The sequence below is a fragment of the Panthera tigris genome, chromosome E2, assembly GCF_018350195.1.
Source record: "Panthera tigris isolate Pti1 chromosome E2, P.tigris_Pti1_mat1.1, whole genome shotgun sequence".
Lineage (NCBI taxonomy): Eukaryota > Metazoa > Chordata > Mammalia > Carnivora > Felidae > Panthera > Panthera tigris.
Window position 1 is genome coordinate 9018997 of NC_056674.1, and position 17842 is coordinate 9036838.

A 17842-nucleotide genomic window follows, 5' to 3' on the forward strand; every position below is an offset into this window, starting at 1 on the left:
TCTCTGTCTGTTTGGGGTTGTGACACTGGGGTCTCTTAGGGGCAGAGCTGGAGTCGTGGACTCCAGCGTCCCGAGGAGTGAAGAGAGCAGGGGCCTCGAACCTGTTGGTCTAGAAAAGGAGGCAGCTCCAGCCTGGATTTCTGGGTCTGAGGTTGGAGGGGTCTGGGGCCAAACTTCCAGGCTTCTGCCCTTCCTGGCAACGCCCCCCCCAGGGCCGGGCTTCCAGGATCCAACCCCTATTTGTGGTCTGACTCCACGGCCTCACCCTGACTGTGGAGGTGGAAAGAGGCACCTAGCGAGTGACAGGGAGAGAAGGACAGAAGCAGAATGGCCACGGGAACGCGCTATGCCGGGAAGGTGGTGGTCGTGACAGGGGGCGGGCGCGGCATCGGAGCCGGGATTGTGAGAGCCTTCGGTGAGTAGGGGGTCTGACTGTGCGGGAATATTGGGATCTGGGAGAGGAGAGACCCTGGGAACGAGTGGGGGTGGGGACCTTCAGTACTGGAGTGGAGATTTGGATCCTATAAAAACGCATTTTGCAACGCTAATGAAGGAGTAGGCAGTGTTAGCCTGGGGCCTGAGCTTTTGGCAGGTGTCCAAAACTGGTTAGTCCCCTTCTCTGGCTCTCAGTGACTGTAACTACAAAGTCGGTGGTTGGAGAATGTCGCTTGCAGGTTTGGGGTTTATTCTGGAACCCAGGGTTGGGGGCTCAGGAACCCCAGCAGGCACCTGGAGTGGCCAGGGAGAATATGGGTCAAGTCTTCTGCCCTTTGCTCTGGAGGATCGTCATGAGACTTTGGGGTCACGAGGGGGAACCGAAGGGAAGATAGGATAGGCCCCCCACTCCAAGTGGCCACCAGAGGGCAGCAGAGGCCTTTGCCAAGGTCTGTGCTGGAGTAACCTGTTCTATTCTCAGTGCAAAGCGGGGCTCAAGTGGTCATCTGTGACAAAGATGGTGAGTGAGCTTCCCTCAGTCCTCCCCTCCTCCCTCAGACCCAGGAGTCCTGACCCCCAGCCCCTCCTCCCTCAGACCCAGGAGTCCTCACCCCCCAGCCCCTCCTCCCTCAGACCTAGGAGTCCTGACCCCCAGCCCCTCCTCCCTCAGACCCAGGAGTCCTCACCCCCCAACCCCTCCTCCCTCAGACCCAGGAGTCCTCACCCCCCAGCCCCTCCTCCCTCAGACCTAGGAGTCCTGACCCCCAGCCCCTCCTCCCTCAGACCCAGGAGTCCTGGCCCCCAGCCCCCTCCTCCCTCAGACCCAGGAGTCCTCACCCCCCAGCCCCTCCTCCCTCAGACCCAGGAGTCCTCACCCCCCAGCCCCTCCTCCCTCAGACCTAGGAGTCCTGACCCCCAGCCCCTCCTCCCTCAGACCCAGGAGTCCTCACCCCCCAGCCCCCTCCTCCCTCAGACCCAGGAGTCCTCACCCCCCAGCCCCTCCTCCCTCAGACCCAGGAGTCCTCACCCCCCAGCCCCTCCTCCCTCAGACCCAGGAGTCCTCACCCCCCAGCCCCTCCTCCCTCAGACCCAGGAGTCCTCACCCCCCAGCCCCTCCTCCCTCAGACCCAGGAGTCCTCACCCCCCAGCCCCTCCTCCCTCAGACCCAGGAGTCCTCACCCCCCAGCCCCTCCTCCCTCAGACCCAGGAGTCCTCACCCCCCAGCCCCTCCTCCCTCAGACCTAGGAGTCCTGACCCCCAGCCCCTCCTCCCTCAGACCCAGGAGTCCTGGCCCCCAGCCCCCTCCTCCCTCAGACCCAGGAGTCCTCACCCCCCAGCCCCTCCTCCCTCAGACCCAGGAGTCCTGGCCCCCAGCCCCCTCCTCCCTCAGACCTAGGAGTCCTGACCCCCAGCCCCCTCCTCCCTCAGACCTAGGAGTCCTGACCCCCAGCCCCCTCCTCCCTCAGACCCAGGAGTCCTGGCCCCCAGCCCCCTCCTCCCTCAGACCCAGGAGTCCTGACCCCCAGCCCCTCCTCCCTCAGACCCAGGAGTCCTGACCCCCAGCCCCTCCTCCCTCAGACCCAGGAGTCCTCACCCCCCAGCCCCTCCTCCCTCAGACCCAGGGGTCCTGTCCCCAGCCCCTCCTCCCTCAGACCCAGGAGTCAGGACCCCCAGCCTTTCTCTCCCTGCAGAGTCTGGGGGCCGGGCCCTGGAGCAAGAGCTTGCTGGAACTCTCTTTCTTCGATGTGATGTGACTCAGGAGGAAGATATGAGGGTGAGCTGTTCTTGTCCCTGCCTGGTCACAAAGGTTTCGGCTCAGCCTCATATCAAGGCTTTCCCTGATTCTGCTGGCCATGTTCTGGGTCTCCTGGGAAGGTTCTCCTTTGTATCTTCCTTCTTCAAGGCTCTCGTCACACGAGTCACGTAGATCAGAACAAAAACATCCCTCCCAGTGGATCTCCAGCTGTAAGAGCTTTTCCCTTCTGCCTCTGGGGTTTTTAAGTTAACTTACTTATTTTGAGAGAGAGCGAGAGCACGGGAACGGGAGGGGCAGAGAGAGAAGGAGGGAGGATCCCAAGCAGGCTCTGCACTGACGTGGGGCTCGAACCCAAGAACGGAGAGATCGTGACCTGAGCCATGAGAGTCAGACGCTTAACCGCCTGAGCCACCCAGGAGCCCCTCTATCCCTTCCCTTTAGTCAGTGTCTCTCCGATGTCCCCACCGCCAACCCCCACCCCCGTCCCAACACCCCTCCCCCAGGTCTCTGGAGTCATGGACGACAGTGTGAATATACCCAGCCCTCTGCTCTCTGGCATCCCTGGCTTCCTGTCCCCTCGGCTGTCATCCTTAGTGACTTGGGGGAGTCCCCCACTTCCTGTCCCCTCGGCTGTCATCCTTAGTGACTTGGGGGAGTCCCCCACTTCCTGTCCCCTCGGCTGTCATCCTTAGTGACTTGGGGGAGTCCCCCACTTCCTGTCCCCTCGGCTGTGACTCCAGCTTCCCCCTCCCCACCTTGCCTTTGGGAGTCCAGGCTTGTCAAGCCTGGGTGCCAGTGCTGCTCCCTCACAAGACGTCTTTGTCCTCAGGTCCTTATTTCTGAGACCATCCGCCGATTTGGCCGCCTGGATTGTGTGGTCAACAACGCTGGCTACCGTGAGTTGTGAGGCCCAAGGCCATTCTCCGCTGGTGTCAGCCCGCTCCCTGGCTTCCCGTCCCTTCCTCCCGTGCCTCAGTTTCCCTTTTGTCTTCCCCATCCCCTCTCCGTCCACTTGGATGGGGTGGTGTAGCTCTGGAATCCTCGATGCCTGGAGTTTTCATCCCGGCTCCGTTCTCTCCCTGCCGTGTGCCCCCAGCCCTGTGCCCTCACCTCTTCAAGCCTCAGTTCCTAGATTTCTAGAATGGGAATGCCGATAATGATCATCACTGTTGTAGCGCGGTTGGGAGTCGGGTAAACCACCCAGCCTCGTAATTACGAGAACCATCTGGGGCAAACAGCTTCCGTCTTGTAGCCTGACGTCATCGTCGGCCCTTCCCTCCGCTGATGACTGGAAAGACACACTCATGCGTGTCGTTTTTAGGTCTCAGTGTGGTGGCTTTGAAGGTAAAATGCGATCGGCTTAATAACTACCTTTCGTAAGGATCCCTCATGTTGGCAAACCAAGGCTCAGCGAGGTGAACTGATGACACTGAGGGCACACAGCAAGGCCATGATAAGAGAGACACCTCCCCCCCTGGCCCCTTCCTCCCCCTCCCTCCCCCCCATGCCTTGCCTGGCTGAGCAACTTTAAGCAAGTGGCTTACCCTCTCTGGGCCACATTTTCCGCCCTATATTGTAAGGATCAAGATGTCAGATAACCAGTTCATCCTCTCTCTCTGTGCCCTTTGTGCAGTCAAGAGAAACTTACCAAGTGCCTCCTATGTCCCAGGTTCTCTCCTAGGGACTGGGGAGTTAGCAGTGAACAAAAGAGACAAAACATTCTAGCCCTCGTGGGGTTTACATTCTAAAGTAAGAAAACAGACCGGAAAAGACACGGTGAATCCTCCTTGTTTGTGGACTTCGTGTCTGTGAAGTCACCAAGCCGCAAGAACAGCTTCTGTGCCACCCCAGGAACCACTGAACCTTCTAGGTGTTCGTGGAAGTGGCAAAAACTCAAATTGCCTGTAGTGTGTGTACCCAGTTGAAGCCAAACAGGGAAGACCTGTGCCCTCTGGTTTCCCATCTCAAACAGAGAGATGCCCAGGGGACAGACACGGGTGCAGCGCACAGAGCTGGCTGGCTTAGAACCCCAGTTTTGGCACCAATGTGCCAGGCAGCCTCAGGTCAATCGCTTAGTGCCTCCCTAATGTTTATTTACTTTTGAGAGAGAGACAGAGACAGAGTGTGAGCAGGCAGGCAGGCGAGGGACAGAGGGAGGGAGACACGGAATCCAAAGCAGGCTCCAGACTCCAAGCTGTCAACACAGAGCCTGATGCGGGGCTCGAACTCAGGAGCTGTGAGATCGTGACCTGAGCCGAAGTCAGCCACTCAACGGACTGAGCCACCCAGGCACCCCTGGGTCTGTTTTCTAAGAGCGCGAATCCCATTCAGGAGGGGGTCCATCCTCAAGGCTTAAAATCACCTCCCCTAGACTTCACCTCCAAATGCCGCCACACCGTAGGTTAGGATTTCAACACACGAATTTGGGGCGGGGGATACATTTAGTCCATAACCTTTACATAGTATTATATAGCACGTGACTATTTCCCTTAAGAGCAACGGATCGGTATTCGCTGATTCAGTATTCGCTGGAATTTTATAGACCGCGACTGCCTCCCGTAATGAGAACCCACTGTCTATACTAGCACGGTTAGTGGTGATACAGGCTATGAAGAAATTGGGGCGCCTGGACGGCTCAGTAGGCAGAGCACGATCTCTGGGTCGTGAGTTCAAGCCCCATGTTCGGAGTAGAGCTTACTTTAAAAACAAAACAAAGCAAAGCAAAAAAAAACAAAACAACAACAACAACAACAAAAAAAACGATTGAGGGCCTAGAGAATGGCAGGGGCTGTGTTAAACAGGATCCCGTGTGGATTCTCTGAAGATGCTTGAGCAGATCCCTGAAGGAAGCAAAGCCACAAGCCCTAGGCCCCTGGGGAAGACAACCCAAGAGTCCTTCAACTTTCCACCCGCCATATTGAGTTTTCTACCCGCCATCCTGGGTTTTCTTCCCCTCTGTGCCTTCATCCCCCTGTCTCCTAAAGCCTTTGGAGCATTCAGGGTGCATTCCTCCCACTGCCTGTCTTGCCCCCCTGTTCCCACTCCCCTATCTCTCTGACTCCTTGTCTTCTGAACATTGATTTTTCTGTCCCTCTAACCACTACCCCTCCCCCCACCAATTCCTCATTTAACAAATACATTTTGGTGCAAAGCGTCGGGCACAAATACTGACTCAGGACACATTTTAGTTTAAGATTTTATTTATTTTGAAAGTGAGAACCAGCGGGGGAGGGGAAGAGAGAGGGAGAGAGAGAGAGAATCTCAAGCGGGCTCCGTGCTGGCAGCACAGAGCCCAACAAGGGGCTTGGACTCATGAACCATGGGATCATGACCTGAGCCGAAATCAAGAGTTGGTCACTTAACCAACTGAGCCACCCAGGCGCCCCCAAACTCGTGAAATTTCTAAGCCCAAGAGCTACATGTTATCCTTATTCTGTAGATGAAGAGACCGAGGCACAGAGAGGCAAAGGGACTGGCCCAAAGTCACACAGCCAGGAAGTGGCAGGGCTCATATTGGAGCCTGCGTCTGCTGGCCTGAGACTGCTTTTTGATGAATTGTTATGCAACCTTCGTTCCTTTTCAAGATCCCTGACCCTCTTGTCTGCCACGCTGCCACCCTGTGACCCCTCCCTCCCATACCCCTATTTCCCTTCCCTGGTTTCTGTGTCACTCCCTCATTCTCTCTGTCTCTCTGTCTCCCACCCCCACCCTTAGACCCGCCTCCACAGTGGCCCGAGGAGACCTCTGCCCAGGGCTTCCGGCAGCTGCTAGAGGTGAACCTGCTGGGGATGTACACCCTGACCAAGGTGAGGGCTGCAGGCCCGGGTGGCCTCCTGACGATGAGATTGTCAGACCCACTTTCCCTCAGAGCAGAACGTTTCCTCTGCCTCGGTTTGATCTGACTCCAAAAGGACTCCGTTCTTTGTAGAAAATAGGTGGGTGCAGACCCCTGTTAGAACTGACCGCGTGGCTACGCAGCCCGGTGTCCTTGAGGACCTTCCAGAACCTTCCTTTTACATTTTCATTTTTATTTATTTATTTTTAATTTATTTATTTTGAGAGCGAGAGAAAGAGAGCAAGTAGGGGAGGGACAGAGAGAGAGGGAGGGAGAGAATCCGAAGCAGGCTCCGTCCGCACTGTCGGCACAGAGCCCGACGCGGGGCCCGAACTCACGAACCGTGAGATCGTGACCTGAGCCGAAACCAAGAGTCGGACGTTTGACTGACTGAGCCAGCCAGGCACCCCAAGGACCTTCCAGAACCTTCCAAAGTGCTGTGCGGATAGCCTTGAGGGATGTTAGGAACATGGGGGAAGGGGTTGAGATGGGGAGTCTGTGATAGGCGGTTAGAGCTCTGTCACCCTATGGAGACCAGTGGGTCACAAAGAGCTTTTCTGTGTACCATCCTGCCTTCTGAACCTTCCCATAGTGGCCTCCTGCTTTCCATCTCAGTTCAAACCCCACCTCTTCAGAACCTCCTGTCCTTCCCGGCCACCCTGACTTACATGGCACCCACGTGTACGTATCCATCCTGTGCAACAGCTTATTTTTTTAAGTTTACTTATTTATTTTGAGGAAGAGAGAAAGCACGAGCGGGGGAGGGGCAGAGAGAGAGAGAGAGAGATTGAGAGACAGACAGAATCCCAAGCAGGCTGCTTGCCCAGCACAGAGCCCAAGGCGAGGCTCGGATCTCCCAAACCGTGAGATCATGACCTGAGCTGAAATCAAGGGTCAGACTCTTTTCTGAATGACTGAGCCACCCAGGTGTCCCCGCCCCCTGCCCCGCCCCGCCCTGTAACCCTTTTTGGTTCATTCAATGAACATTTATTTAGCACCAATAGGTGTATTAACAGCTGTGCATGCAGCAGGGGACAAACATCCCTGCGCCTGGGGAGCTGACCCTGTAGGGGGGAGACAGGCGGTAAGCGGGTAAATAGAATATAATGTCAGGGAGGGATACGCGCTGTGCAAGAGAGATGATGGGCAAGTGTAAACGCTGTTTTATATAACTTTGTATTATGCCGCTTTGCAACCATGCACAAAAGCAGAGAGATTGTGCACCGAATTCCACGTGCCCGTCACCCAGCACCAGTCATCACCATTCTGTCGTTCTTGTGGACCCCTCACTTTTTTTCCCCTCTTTTGGTTATTTATTTATTTGTTTATTTGTATGTATGTTTGTTTGTTTGTTGCCGGAGTATTTTAAAGCCAATCTCAGACATGTTTCACCTGTAAGTAATTTCGTCTGTATCTTTACCAGATGAGGTTTCGTCGTTGTTGTTGCTGTTCTTGGGTTTGCTTTTTTTTTTAATGTTAAAAAATTTTTTTTAACGTTTATTTATTATTGAGAGACAGAGAGAGACAGAACATGAGCGTGGGAGGGGCAGAGAGAGGGGGAGACACAGAATCCGAAGCAGGTTCCAGGCTGTCGGCACAGAGCCTGCCGCGGGGCTCGAACTCACAAGCCGTGAGATCATGAGCTGAGCCGACGTCGGATGCTTAACCGACTGAGCCATGCAGGTGCCCCTTGTTTTGTTTTGTTTTGTTTTTTCGGGTATGTGTGTACTCTTTTAGACAGGGTGGGGCGGTCAGAAGACTTCTTTGAGAAGTGACATTTAAGCCAGACTTCAAGAATGTGTGTGGGGCAGAGCAATCCAGCAGAGGAAAAGCCAGTGCAAAGGCCCTGGGGTGGCACTGATCAGGGTATAGGAAGAGCAGTGTGGAGGCCAGTGTGACTGAAACAGGGTGAGCAAGGGGGAGAGGGCCGGAGGTGAGGGCAGAAGGGGGGCAAAAGGGCCTAGATCATATCGAACCTTGTCAGGCTGGGTGAGGACTTGACTTTGACACTTGAGCCTGAAGGCAACGAAGTGAGCTCCGTAAGCGGAACTGGCGCCCTCTGGTGGCCGCATGAGGAACAGGCAGGGGCGAGGGCGGAGGCCTTGGGCCCAGCCAAGGGGTTGACCGGATGGTCCAGGCCGGTGATTCGAATCCCACCAGGCTTGTGGCCGTGGATTTGGTGAGAACCGGTCTGCTTCTGGCTCCCTTTCGAAGCTAGAATGTCAGGATTTCCTCGCAGACCAGATGTGCGGGTGGGCTTGAGACCGAAAGGCGTGGGGTTTGGGTTTTTTTCCCCCACCCCTACCCCCACCAACTGGTAGGACTGAGCTGTCATCCACTGTGACCCGGAAGCCTGGGGAGGATCGGGGGTGGGTGGGGGACCTTTTGCGTGGGGCGGGGGGGGGGGCGCCCACCCGATGTCTGAGTGGGATTCTCGGGCCTGGGGTGAGAGTGGAGGCCTGGAGGCTGGAGTTGGTCGGAAAAGCCAGTGTAGACAGAGAGGGGAGGAGGCCCCGGAGTGGGCCAGGGGTCACGGGTGTGGGGAAACTCGGGCGCCGACCTCCAGGTCTCACCTGAGATCCAGGCGAAGTGGTTCCGGGCTGCTGGGTGTCCTTGCTTCACCCGTGAACCCTCGTTCCTGTGCCTAACTTCTGTTTGCCACTGAGATTGCCACCCCCGTACAATTAGACACACATAAACATCAGCCCATAAAGGGCATATTGTATATACACTGAAACCTTGGGTTGCAAGTGACTCGTCCCGCGAGCGTTCCGCAAGACGAGCCAACCTTCATTGATTCGTTTGTTTGGAAGACGAGCAAACCGTTTCCAATAAATTTTAACTTGATAAACGAGCGACGTCTTGCATTGCGGGGTCGCACGTGACGCGGAGCACGATCACGTGACGGCGGCTGAGCCGCTGGTGCTCGAAACCCCCTTTTGGTATTCAGGTGCCGTGGACCACAAGCCTGTTTCTGGAACGAACTAGGCCCGCGGCCCAAGGTTTTACTGTATATAGTATCTCAGTATATAGTATCCAGTTCCCAGCGTTTCCAGAGAGAGAGGTCTCCCACAAACGGCCAGATTTCCGGTTGCTCTTGAAAGGGTGGCACACGGGACCCCCAGGGGGCAGAGGGACAGTGTGCGACACGGGGCGCGGCTCTCCGTGGTACCCCAGTCCCCACCTCTCCCTACTGAGCGCCCTGACTCTGTTACCCGTGAGCGGCTGGTACGGAATCCTCTTGGGGGAGTCAGCGGCCCAGATCCGAGGCCCGCCTGCCGAAGCTCCCCGACACTTCCTCCCTGCAGCGTGGCCAGCCTCTCGATCTCTCTGCGCCCCAGGTTTCTCACCTGCAAAATGAGGCTCATCGTGGTACACGATTCGCGGGGCTGTTCTGCGAACCAAGCGAGAGTAAATTGCATAACCCCCGGAGCCCCTAGAACATGCCTGGCACCGAGTTTACCGCCTGCACATTTTTATTGCTTATCGCGAACATCACCCCGTTCTGTTTCCCATGGCCAAAGTATCTAACTCAGGTTGAGGTCACCGAGATACATGTTGGGCAAATGAAGCCTGGCAGAAGCGAAAAGGTGAGGGTTGAGCTAAGCCCTGAGTGGGAGGGAAGGAAGCGGAGAAGTAGGGCACAGGGTGTTTTATTCACAAAGGAAAGTGTGTGCAAAGGCCCTGGGGCAGAAGCCACTGGGATGTGTTTCAAGAACGAAAGACAGTCCTCTCCGTCTCCACTGCCAGCTTAGCAATTAGACGCATTTTATTAAACTGTTCTATCCATTGCCCCAGCCATCCCCTACCCAGACATCATATAATTTCATCAGTGGGAACTTCATAAACTCTACCAACGGATTAGAATGTTTACTGATTTTTGTTGACGTAATTTAAGACTTACAAAATATTGTCAGTACACCCAGACTCCCCATTGTCAACATTTTATCCTGTTTGCTTGATTTTCCTACCTCTTCTTGAGGGTAAATCGCAAGCATGATGTCCATTTACCCCTCAGTATTTTGGGGTGTATTTCCTAAAAACAAGAACGTTCTCCAGGCGCCTGGGCGGCTCAGTCGGTCGAGCATCCGACTCTTGATTTCGGCTCAGGTCATGAGCCCAGGGTCATGGGGTCGAGCCTTGCGTTGGGCTCTGTGCTGAGCTCGGATCCTGCTTAAGATTCTCTGTCTTTCTCTCTCCCTCCCTCTACCCGCTCACTGTCTCTCTCTCTCCAAAATTAAAAAAAAAAAAAAATAGAGTAGTCTAGGGGCTCCCGGGTGGCTCAGCTGGTTAAGCATCTGACTTCCGCTCATTCATCTATTTATTCACCAAATCCTGAGCATTCGGTAGGTGTCGGGCAGCGTTGTGGGTGCTGGGTGATGGTGGTCTTTGCCCTTGTGGAGTTTCCAGTCCCGAGTAGTCCGGTGTCCGTGCCTAAATGCAGAGATGAGTTTCTATGGGTGAGCGTTTCGTGCTAGGAAGGGGACACGTCTGGGTTCTGGGAGGTGTGTGACAGGGAGCCTGGCTCCTTCTGGGTCAGGGTGGGCTTCCCGGAGGAAGTGAAAGACGAGCAGCGTTAAATGGGGGGTGGGGGGGTGGCCCTCCAGGTTGGGAGCAGCGGGGAGGAGACCCAGACCTGCAAGAGCCCGGGGGGTCTTTGATGTGGCTGCACGTGAGGTGTAAGTGTTCCTGGCAGAGGGACCGGCCTGTGCAGAGGCCGGGCAGGGAGAGAGCCTGGTGCCGGCGAGGGGCTGAGTGGAGGAAGGGGTTGTCGGGGAGCGGATCACAGGGGGCCTGAGGGCCATGCTGAGATGTCTGGTCTTTATCTCAGGATCAGTAGGGAGCCATGGGAGGTATTTGAGCAAGAAAGTGACGTGATGCCGTTAATACTGACAGATCGTTCAGGTTCAGAGATCACTCTGGGGGCACCTGGCTGGCTCAGTCGGTAGAGCTTCCAACTTGACCCCAGGATCGTCAGTTCGAGTCCCACATTGGGTGTTGAGATTACTTTTACTATTTTAGTTTTTATTTTTATTATCTTTTTAAGTTTATGTACTTATTTGGAGAGAAACAAGAACCACCAGGGAAGGGTCAGAGAGAGAGGGTGACAGAGAATCTGAAACAGGCTCTGTGCTCACAGCACAGAGCCTGGTGCAGGGTTTGAACTCACAGACCGTGGGATCATGACCTGAGCCGAAGTCAGATGCTTAACTGACTGAGCCACCCAGGCACCCGTAAAAATTGTTTTTTAAAGATCGCTCTGGCTCTTGCATGCAGATCAAGTCAGAAAACAAAGTGTGGCGGGTAGGAAAACAGGAATTAGGAGACAGTGGCAGGATACCTGGGTGGCTCAGTCGGTTATGCGTCCAACTTTGGCTCGGGTCATGATCTCCCAGTTCATGTGTTTGAGCTTAGGCTCTGTGCTGACAGCTCAGAGCCTGGAGCCTGCTTTGGATTCTGCCTCTGTCTCTCTGTGCCCCTCCCTTGCTTGTACTCTGTCTCTCTCTCTCTCTCTCTCTCTCTCAAAAATAAATAAAATTTATTTAAATTTTATTTAAAATTTAAATAAATAAAATTTATTTAAATTTTATTTAAAATTTATTTAAATTTTATTTAAAATTTATTTAAATTTTATTTAAAATTTATTTAAATTTTATTTAAAATTTATTTTAAATTTAATATATATATAATATATATATTTTATATATAATATATATATTTATATATAAATATAAAGTAAAATTTATTTAAAATTTAAATTTTATTTAACATGTTAAAAAATTAAGAAAAAAAAAAAAAGGAGACAGCAACATTTGTGCAAGTAGAAAGAGGTGGCCTTCAAGGCCCCTGACATGGTCTGGCCCCTCTTCCCCCTCCGACCTCACCTCTGGCCACAGTGGCCTTGTCGAGCCTAACAGGCAGGTCTGTCCTGCCTCGGGGCATTTGCATATGCTGTTCCTTCTGCCTGGCCCAGACTTCTCCAAGACCTCCCCACAGCTCCTGCCTGAACACCCTTTTTGCAACCGCACCCAGCCCAATAGTCTCATTCTCCTCATCTTGCTTTACTTGTTGTTCCTTATCCCTGATCACATTCTAGCTCATTCCATTAGGCATTTTTATGTCTTTACTGTTACCTCCCCCTAGAATTTGGGCTCCACGAGGGCAGAAATCTCGCCCCATCGTGTTTCCTGTGGTATCCCCGGCACCTACCACAGGACCTGGCACATACTAGGGGCCCAGTGAATGTTTGCTGAGCGAATGAATGAGGTGGAGAGAATCTTCCGGATTAAAGAGGTCCTTAGAAAGCGCAATGGCCAGGCTTAGTGACGGATCGGATAAGGAACTTTGGGAGAGGGAGGGAGGAGGCTCTGGAAGGCCCTCAGGTCTCTGGCTTGAGAAGCTGGGTAGGAGGGGACCCCATGTCCGAGGCTGGAAATGAGGGAGAGAGGCAGATTCTTGGCGACGATGGAGGGGGTTTTGCACTGGAGACAGACAGACGGAGATGCCCCAAGGGGGCAGGTCAGGAGCTCCAGAAGGCAGTTCCGATGTAAACGGGAAGCCAGCAAAGCAGGGGCTCCCCTGGCAGAGCTCGGAGAGCAGACCCAGGAACCCCAACATTTAGGGGAAATGGGAGTCAGGCCAGAGCATGGCTGCACAGCCAGGCTCTCCTGGGCAGGTGTCCAAAGGGAGGCCAATAAGGTTCCAGCTGGTCCTTGATATGGCTACACTGATGCGTGCTAGGTGACCTTGGTTGGGAGCGGGGTGGGGGTGGGGGATATGGGCCAAGGAATGTGTGGGAGGGCTGAGCGGGGGTCACAGGGAATGTGCCACAAATATTTGTTGAGCGTTAGCTGTGTGCCCAGTGCCACAGCCCTCAGGGACCTCACATTTGCCAGGTAGGGGTGGGGAGGAAGTTCAATACCTGGGTGGAGAGTGATAAGGTTTACAAAAGAAATGGGCAAAGAAAGAAAGAAAGAAAGAAAGAAAGAAAGAAAGAAAGAAAGAAAGAGGCAGGGGCGCCTGGGTGGGTCAGTCCCTTGTTTGGTTGGTTGGTTGGCTGGTTAAGGCGTTGACTCTTGATTTAGCCTCAAGTCATGATCTCAGGGTTCAGGAGTTCAAGCCCTGTGTCCTACTGTTCGCTGACAGTGTGAAGCCTGCTTGGGATTCTCTCTCTTCTCTCTCTCTCCCTCTCTCCCTCTCTGTCGGCCCCTCCCCTGCTTGCGCCCTCTCTGTCTCTGGCTGAAAATAAATAAACTGTAGAAAAAAAATTGGAAACAAAAAATAGGCAGGGACGGGGCCTGGGGTAGGGGTTGGGCAAGCCCAGGGCTGAGGGAGGGAAGGTTCTGAGGCTGATGAGAGAGCGGGGAGAAGGAAAGGATAGAAGTGTGGGTGGTGCCTGAGAAATTGGGAGGATCAGAATTCCCCCCCCCGCCCCTGCCCAGGGCCCACATACTCCTGGCACTTATGCTCATATTATCTCCAAGTTATTTTCCTTTTGTTTGTCTCTCTCTTTTTTTTTAATGTGTATTTTATTTTTGAGAGAGAGAACATGAGGAGGGGAAGGGCAGAGAGGGCGGGGGACAGAAGATCCAAAGAAGTCTCTGCACCCACAGCAGTGAGCCCGACGCGGGGCTCGAACTCACGAACCGCGAGATCACGACTTGAGCCGAAGTCGGGCGCTCACAACCGACTGAGCCCCCTGGGTGCCCCTTCTCTTAAAGTTCTTACCCCTCAGAAATTCTTTTTCTTGGTTACGGGTTTTGGTCCCTGACTGCTCACTGCTGGGCCACAAGTGCTGGCCCTGACATCATCACAGTGACAGTCCCCTCTGTCCCCTGGTCAGTCTCCTCACCTGGAAAAAGGAGCTATGGATAGTCCCTCCTAGGGTTGTCCTGAGGATTAAATGAGTCAATATGCGTGAAGAGCTGACAACAGGGCGGGGCACGTAATAGAGCCTCAATAAATTCATTCATTTCATGCAAAAGATATTTGTTGAGCAACTATTATGTGACAGACACCTTAGCACTTCAGTTCTGAGCACACTGGAATGGCTGGTCACCCTAGGGGTGAGTCCCCTGGCTATCTCAGGAAAAGTATTCCAGGCAGAGGGAACAGCAAACGCAAAGGCCCTGAGGTTGGAAGGCTCAGGGTGTGTTTGAAGCTACAGTCCTCAGAATAGGTGGAGGCTGTTTTTGAGGGAGTGGAGAAGGTTTGAAAGGGCTGGTCGGGTGGGGCATCTGGGGGGCTCAGTCGGTTGAAGGCCGACTCTTGGTTTCAGCTCAGGTCATGATCTCACAGTTCATGAGATCGAGCCCTGCATCGGGCTCTGTGCTGACAGTGTGGAATCTGCTTGGAATTCTTTCTCCCTCCCCCATCTCTCTCTTTCTGTCCCTCCCACTCACCCACTCTCTCACTCTCAAAGTACTCATTTAAAAAAATTTTTTTTAAAGGTTATTTATTTTTAGGGGCACCTGGGTGGCTCAGTCGGTTGAGCGTCCGGCTTCGGCTCAGGTCATGATCTCACGGTTTGTGAGTTCGAGCCCCGCGTCGGGCTCCGTGCTGACAGCTCAGAGCCTGGAGTCTGCTTCGGATTCTGTGTCTCCCTCTGTCTCTACTTCTCCCCCGCTCGTGCTCTCTCTCTCTCTCTCTCAAAAATAAATAAGCATTAAAAAAAATAAAGTTTATTTATTTTTGAGACAGAGACAGAGCATGAGCGGGGGAGGGGCAGAGAACGAGGGAGACACAGACTCCAAAGCAGGCTCCAGGCTGTGAGCCGTCAGCACGGAGCCCGACGCAGGGCTTGAACTCACAAACCATGAGATCATGACCTGAGGTGAAGTCGGTGGTTCAAGAGACTGAGTCACCCAGGCGCCCCTATAATATTACGTGGCAGGAACAGGTCTTGCCTCCGGCCAGCTCAGCCGTCAAAGGAAAGAGAGGGGAAGGATAGAATTTGAGTGTATTCAAGGTCATGTGTAGTCCAAGAGCTGAGAGACAGAGAGGGAGGGAGGAGAGGGAGAGAGAATTAGTTTAGGGGCCTCCAAGGAGGTAGGGAGCTTCATGAAGTGGGGTGCATGTCACGAACCCCCCCCCCATCACATTCGGACCATAGGGCTTCCCCTCATGGATAAAAGAGTCTCCTCTCATTTTTGCAAAATATGCGGCCATCTTGCATTTTCCTGTCTCGACCTGGACAGGAGTCTGAGTAACATACAAAGACCCAGAGTGGGGAGACAGAGACCTAGAGAAGGGGAGACAGGGATGGGAAGGAGGACAAAGACACAAAGGATGGGGGAGAGAGAGAGGGAGAGGGGTAGTAGAGGTGAGGCAGAGAAAAATGCCTTCCAGGCATGGAGAGACTCCTTAAGCACTGAGACCCTGGGGCAAACCAGTGAAGGTCCTCTCTGGGGTTCTGGAATGCTTTCCCTACAAGGCACAGAGACCCAAGCAGTGAACATACCAGAGATGGTCATTGTCCCAGACATCAGGGTGTGTTTCAGTGTGGCTGGGGGCAGCTCTAGGGGCTCAGGTGACTTACTTGGCCTTCTGTCTCCCCAGCTTGCCCTCCCCCACCTGCGGAAGAGCCAGGGGAACATCATCAACATCTCCAGTCTGGTCGGGGCCATTGGCCAGGTCCAGGCAGTTCCCTATGTGGCCACCAAGGTACCCTGCCCCTTCCTTCACTCCCCACCAGGGCCTCCAAGGACTTCAGCCCTGAGGCATGACAACCTACAGCCAGTGCCTCCCAAGAAACAGAGCCTGGGGCATCCCATAGAAGCCCTCAGGGAAGGCATGACTACCCCATTCTGAGGCCCCAGCTTGACACCCCCTGGTTGGAGGAGAGAACAGGAGGAACCTCAACTTCCCTGGACTGAACTCTCCCCCACATCACCTTCCGCAGGGGGCAGTAACAGCCATGACCAAAGCCTTGGCCCTGGATGAGAGTCAATATGGCGTCCGGGTCAACTGGTGAGCAGCTCCAATGGGCGGAGAAGGCAGGAAGTGAGCCCACGAGGCCGTGTTTGTGGCACACTTCCCTGATCCCCTCTTCTCCCTCCCCACAGTATCTCCCCAGGAAACATCTGGACCCCACTGTGGGAGGAGCTGGCCGCCGCCACGCCTGACCCCACAGCCACAATCCGAGAAGGCATACTGGCCCAGGTAGGAGTGGGGGGCCAGAGCCATGTGGTATGGGAGGCTTCGGGTGTAGCAGTCAGGCGGGGGCTTCCCTTGATCTCCTTTTTCCCTTGTCTCTCCCCAGCCCCTGGGTCGCATGGGCCAGCCAGCTGACGTGGGAGCGGCAGCCGTGTTCCTGGCCTCCGAAGCCAACTTCTGCACTGGGACTGAGCTGTTTGTGACCGGGGGTGCCGAGCTGGGGTACGGGTGCAAGGCCATTCCCGGCACCCCCTTGGAGCCCCCCACCAACCCTTCCTGATTTCTCACGTTTCCACTTGGGCCTTCCTAACTAGGACTCCCAAATTTCAGCTTCGACCCGCCTGCTTCTTAGATGCACACCCCAACTCTAGACATTAAGTCCACTAACCAACGTGCCAAACCACCCCCCGCAGGTTCCCATAAAAGTAGTTTGCATCCAGAAGGAAGAAGGCTTCATGTCATTGATCTTCTGCTCTCTTGAGTTCTGCCACGCCGGGAGCGCGACCCGCCAACCCCGCCCCTTGCAGCCCCACGGGTTCCCACGAGTGGTCTTGACCCAAGGGACTACGACTCCCGGCAGGCCTTGCAGCAGGAGCCCGTCCCGGAGGGCTCCTGAGAAAAGTATTGCAGGTCGGCTTCACCCCTGCTAATAAAAAGGCCCGCAGGGGAGAGTAAATTAAGCTCTATTAGGAGATAATAGAGGAAGCGAAACGGAAGGGCCTCCTCTTGGTTATTCTTGGTCCTTAGGGGAAAGGAATTTTGAGCTCGCCGGCTGAGGAATAGGAGGGTGGTGGGCTCCACAAGTTCTGAGGGAAGAGGCAGCTGGGGGTCAGACTCCTCTGAGTCAGAGGGAGGAGGGGCTGGGCCCGAACTCCTGGGTTTGGGGGAAGGGGAAACTTAGAGGGCGTGGACTCCCTAGCTGAGGAAGAGCGGGCCCTGGGTTCCTGCTGGGGCGCGGGGCGCGGTAGGGGGTTAGTCTCCCCGGCCAGGGGGTGGGGCTGCATGGCTGCTGCGGATTGGCCGCGGCGGGGGTGTGCGGCAGTCGCTGATTGGCCGAGGCGAGCCGGGCGCGGTCGCGGGCCCCGGGCCCCGGGCCCCGGGCCAGGTGGTGGCCGAGGAGGACCGGGGCGGAGGGAAGCGAAACGGGACTCTGAGGAGGAGGAGGCTTGGGAATTTGCCAAGACCTGTGGCTCTTAGGGCCGGGGGACAGAATTTGGGGGCAAAATATCCCAGGGTGGGATTACGGAGGCACAGCGGCCCAGGAATCGGAGTCTGAGGACAAAGCGCGAACATTTCGGTGTCACAGTAACCCGGATGCGGGAGTTGGGGGAAACTCTGACCACGGATGGTTTTGGGGCCACAGTGGCCGAGGAGTTCGGTATAGGGGGCACTGATGCAGGTTTGAATCGCTAGGGATTAGGTGGATCCTGGTGCGCTGTAATTAGCTAACTCTGGCCTTCGGGGTCCTGTGGGTGGGGAGACACTCATGAAGGGGCATAACCAGGGAACCCTGCCTGAGGGGCTGTTCTTAGAGGCTCGCTGATGCGGTGGGGGATTAAAATTTCCCGGGCCTCGCTGATGACAGGGACTGGAAGGAGGCATGATGAACCACGTGCGTTGTATCTCCTAAAAAGTTACAAAGAAGACACATTTTCCCGTGG

General features: G+C 54.8%; 1 protein-coding gene across 1 annotated transcript; it reads left to right on the forward strand.

The window, feature by feature from the left end:
* On the forward strand, positions 1–16889 carry HSD17B14 (hydroxysteroid 17-beta dehydrogenase 14). The gene is made up of 9 exons (XM_042968803.1): positions 1–415; positions 917–955; positions 2127–2209; positions 3021–3087; positions 5906–5997; positions 15585–15689; positions 15928–15995; positions 16091–16187; positions 16288–16889. The coding sequence occupies exons 1-9, from the start codon at positions 328–330 to the stop codon at positions 16459–16461; spliced, it is 813 nt and encodes a 270-aa protein (XP_042824737.1). The 5' UTR covers positions 1–327; the 3' UTR covers positions 16462–16889.
* Positions 16890–17842: the final 953 nt, after the last annotated feature.

Bases quoted from the DNA above. Each gene is read 5' to 3' on its own strand.
- HSD17B14 (XM_042968803.1), top strand. From the start codon at position 328: ATGGCCACGGGAACGCGCTATGCCGGGAAGGTGGTGGTCGTGACAGGG. The intron at 15,690-15,927 runs GTACCCTGCCCC...CACCTTCCGCAG, and splicing joins TTCCCTATGTGGCCACCAAG to GGGGCAGTAACAGCCATGAC. The intron at 16,188-16,287 runs GTAGGAGTGGGG...GTCTCTCCCCAG, and splicing joins GAGAAGGCATACTGGCCCAG to CCCCTGGGTCGCATGGGCCA.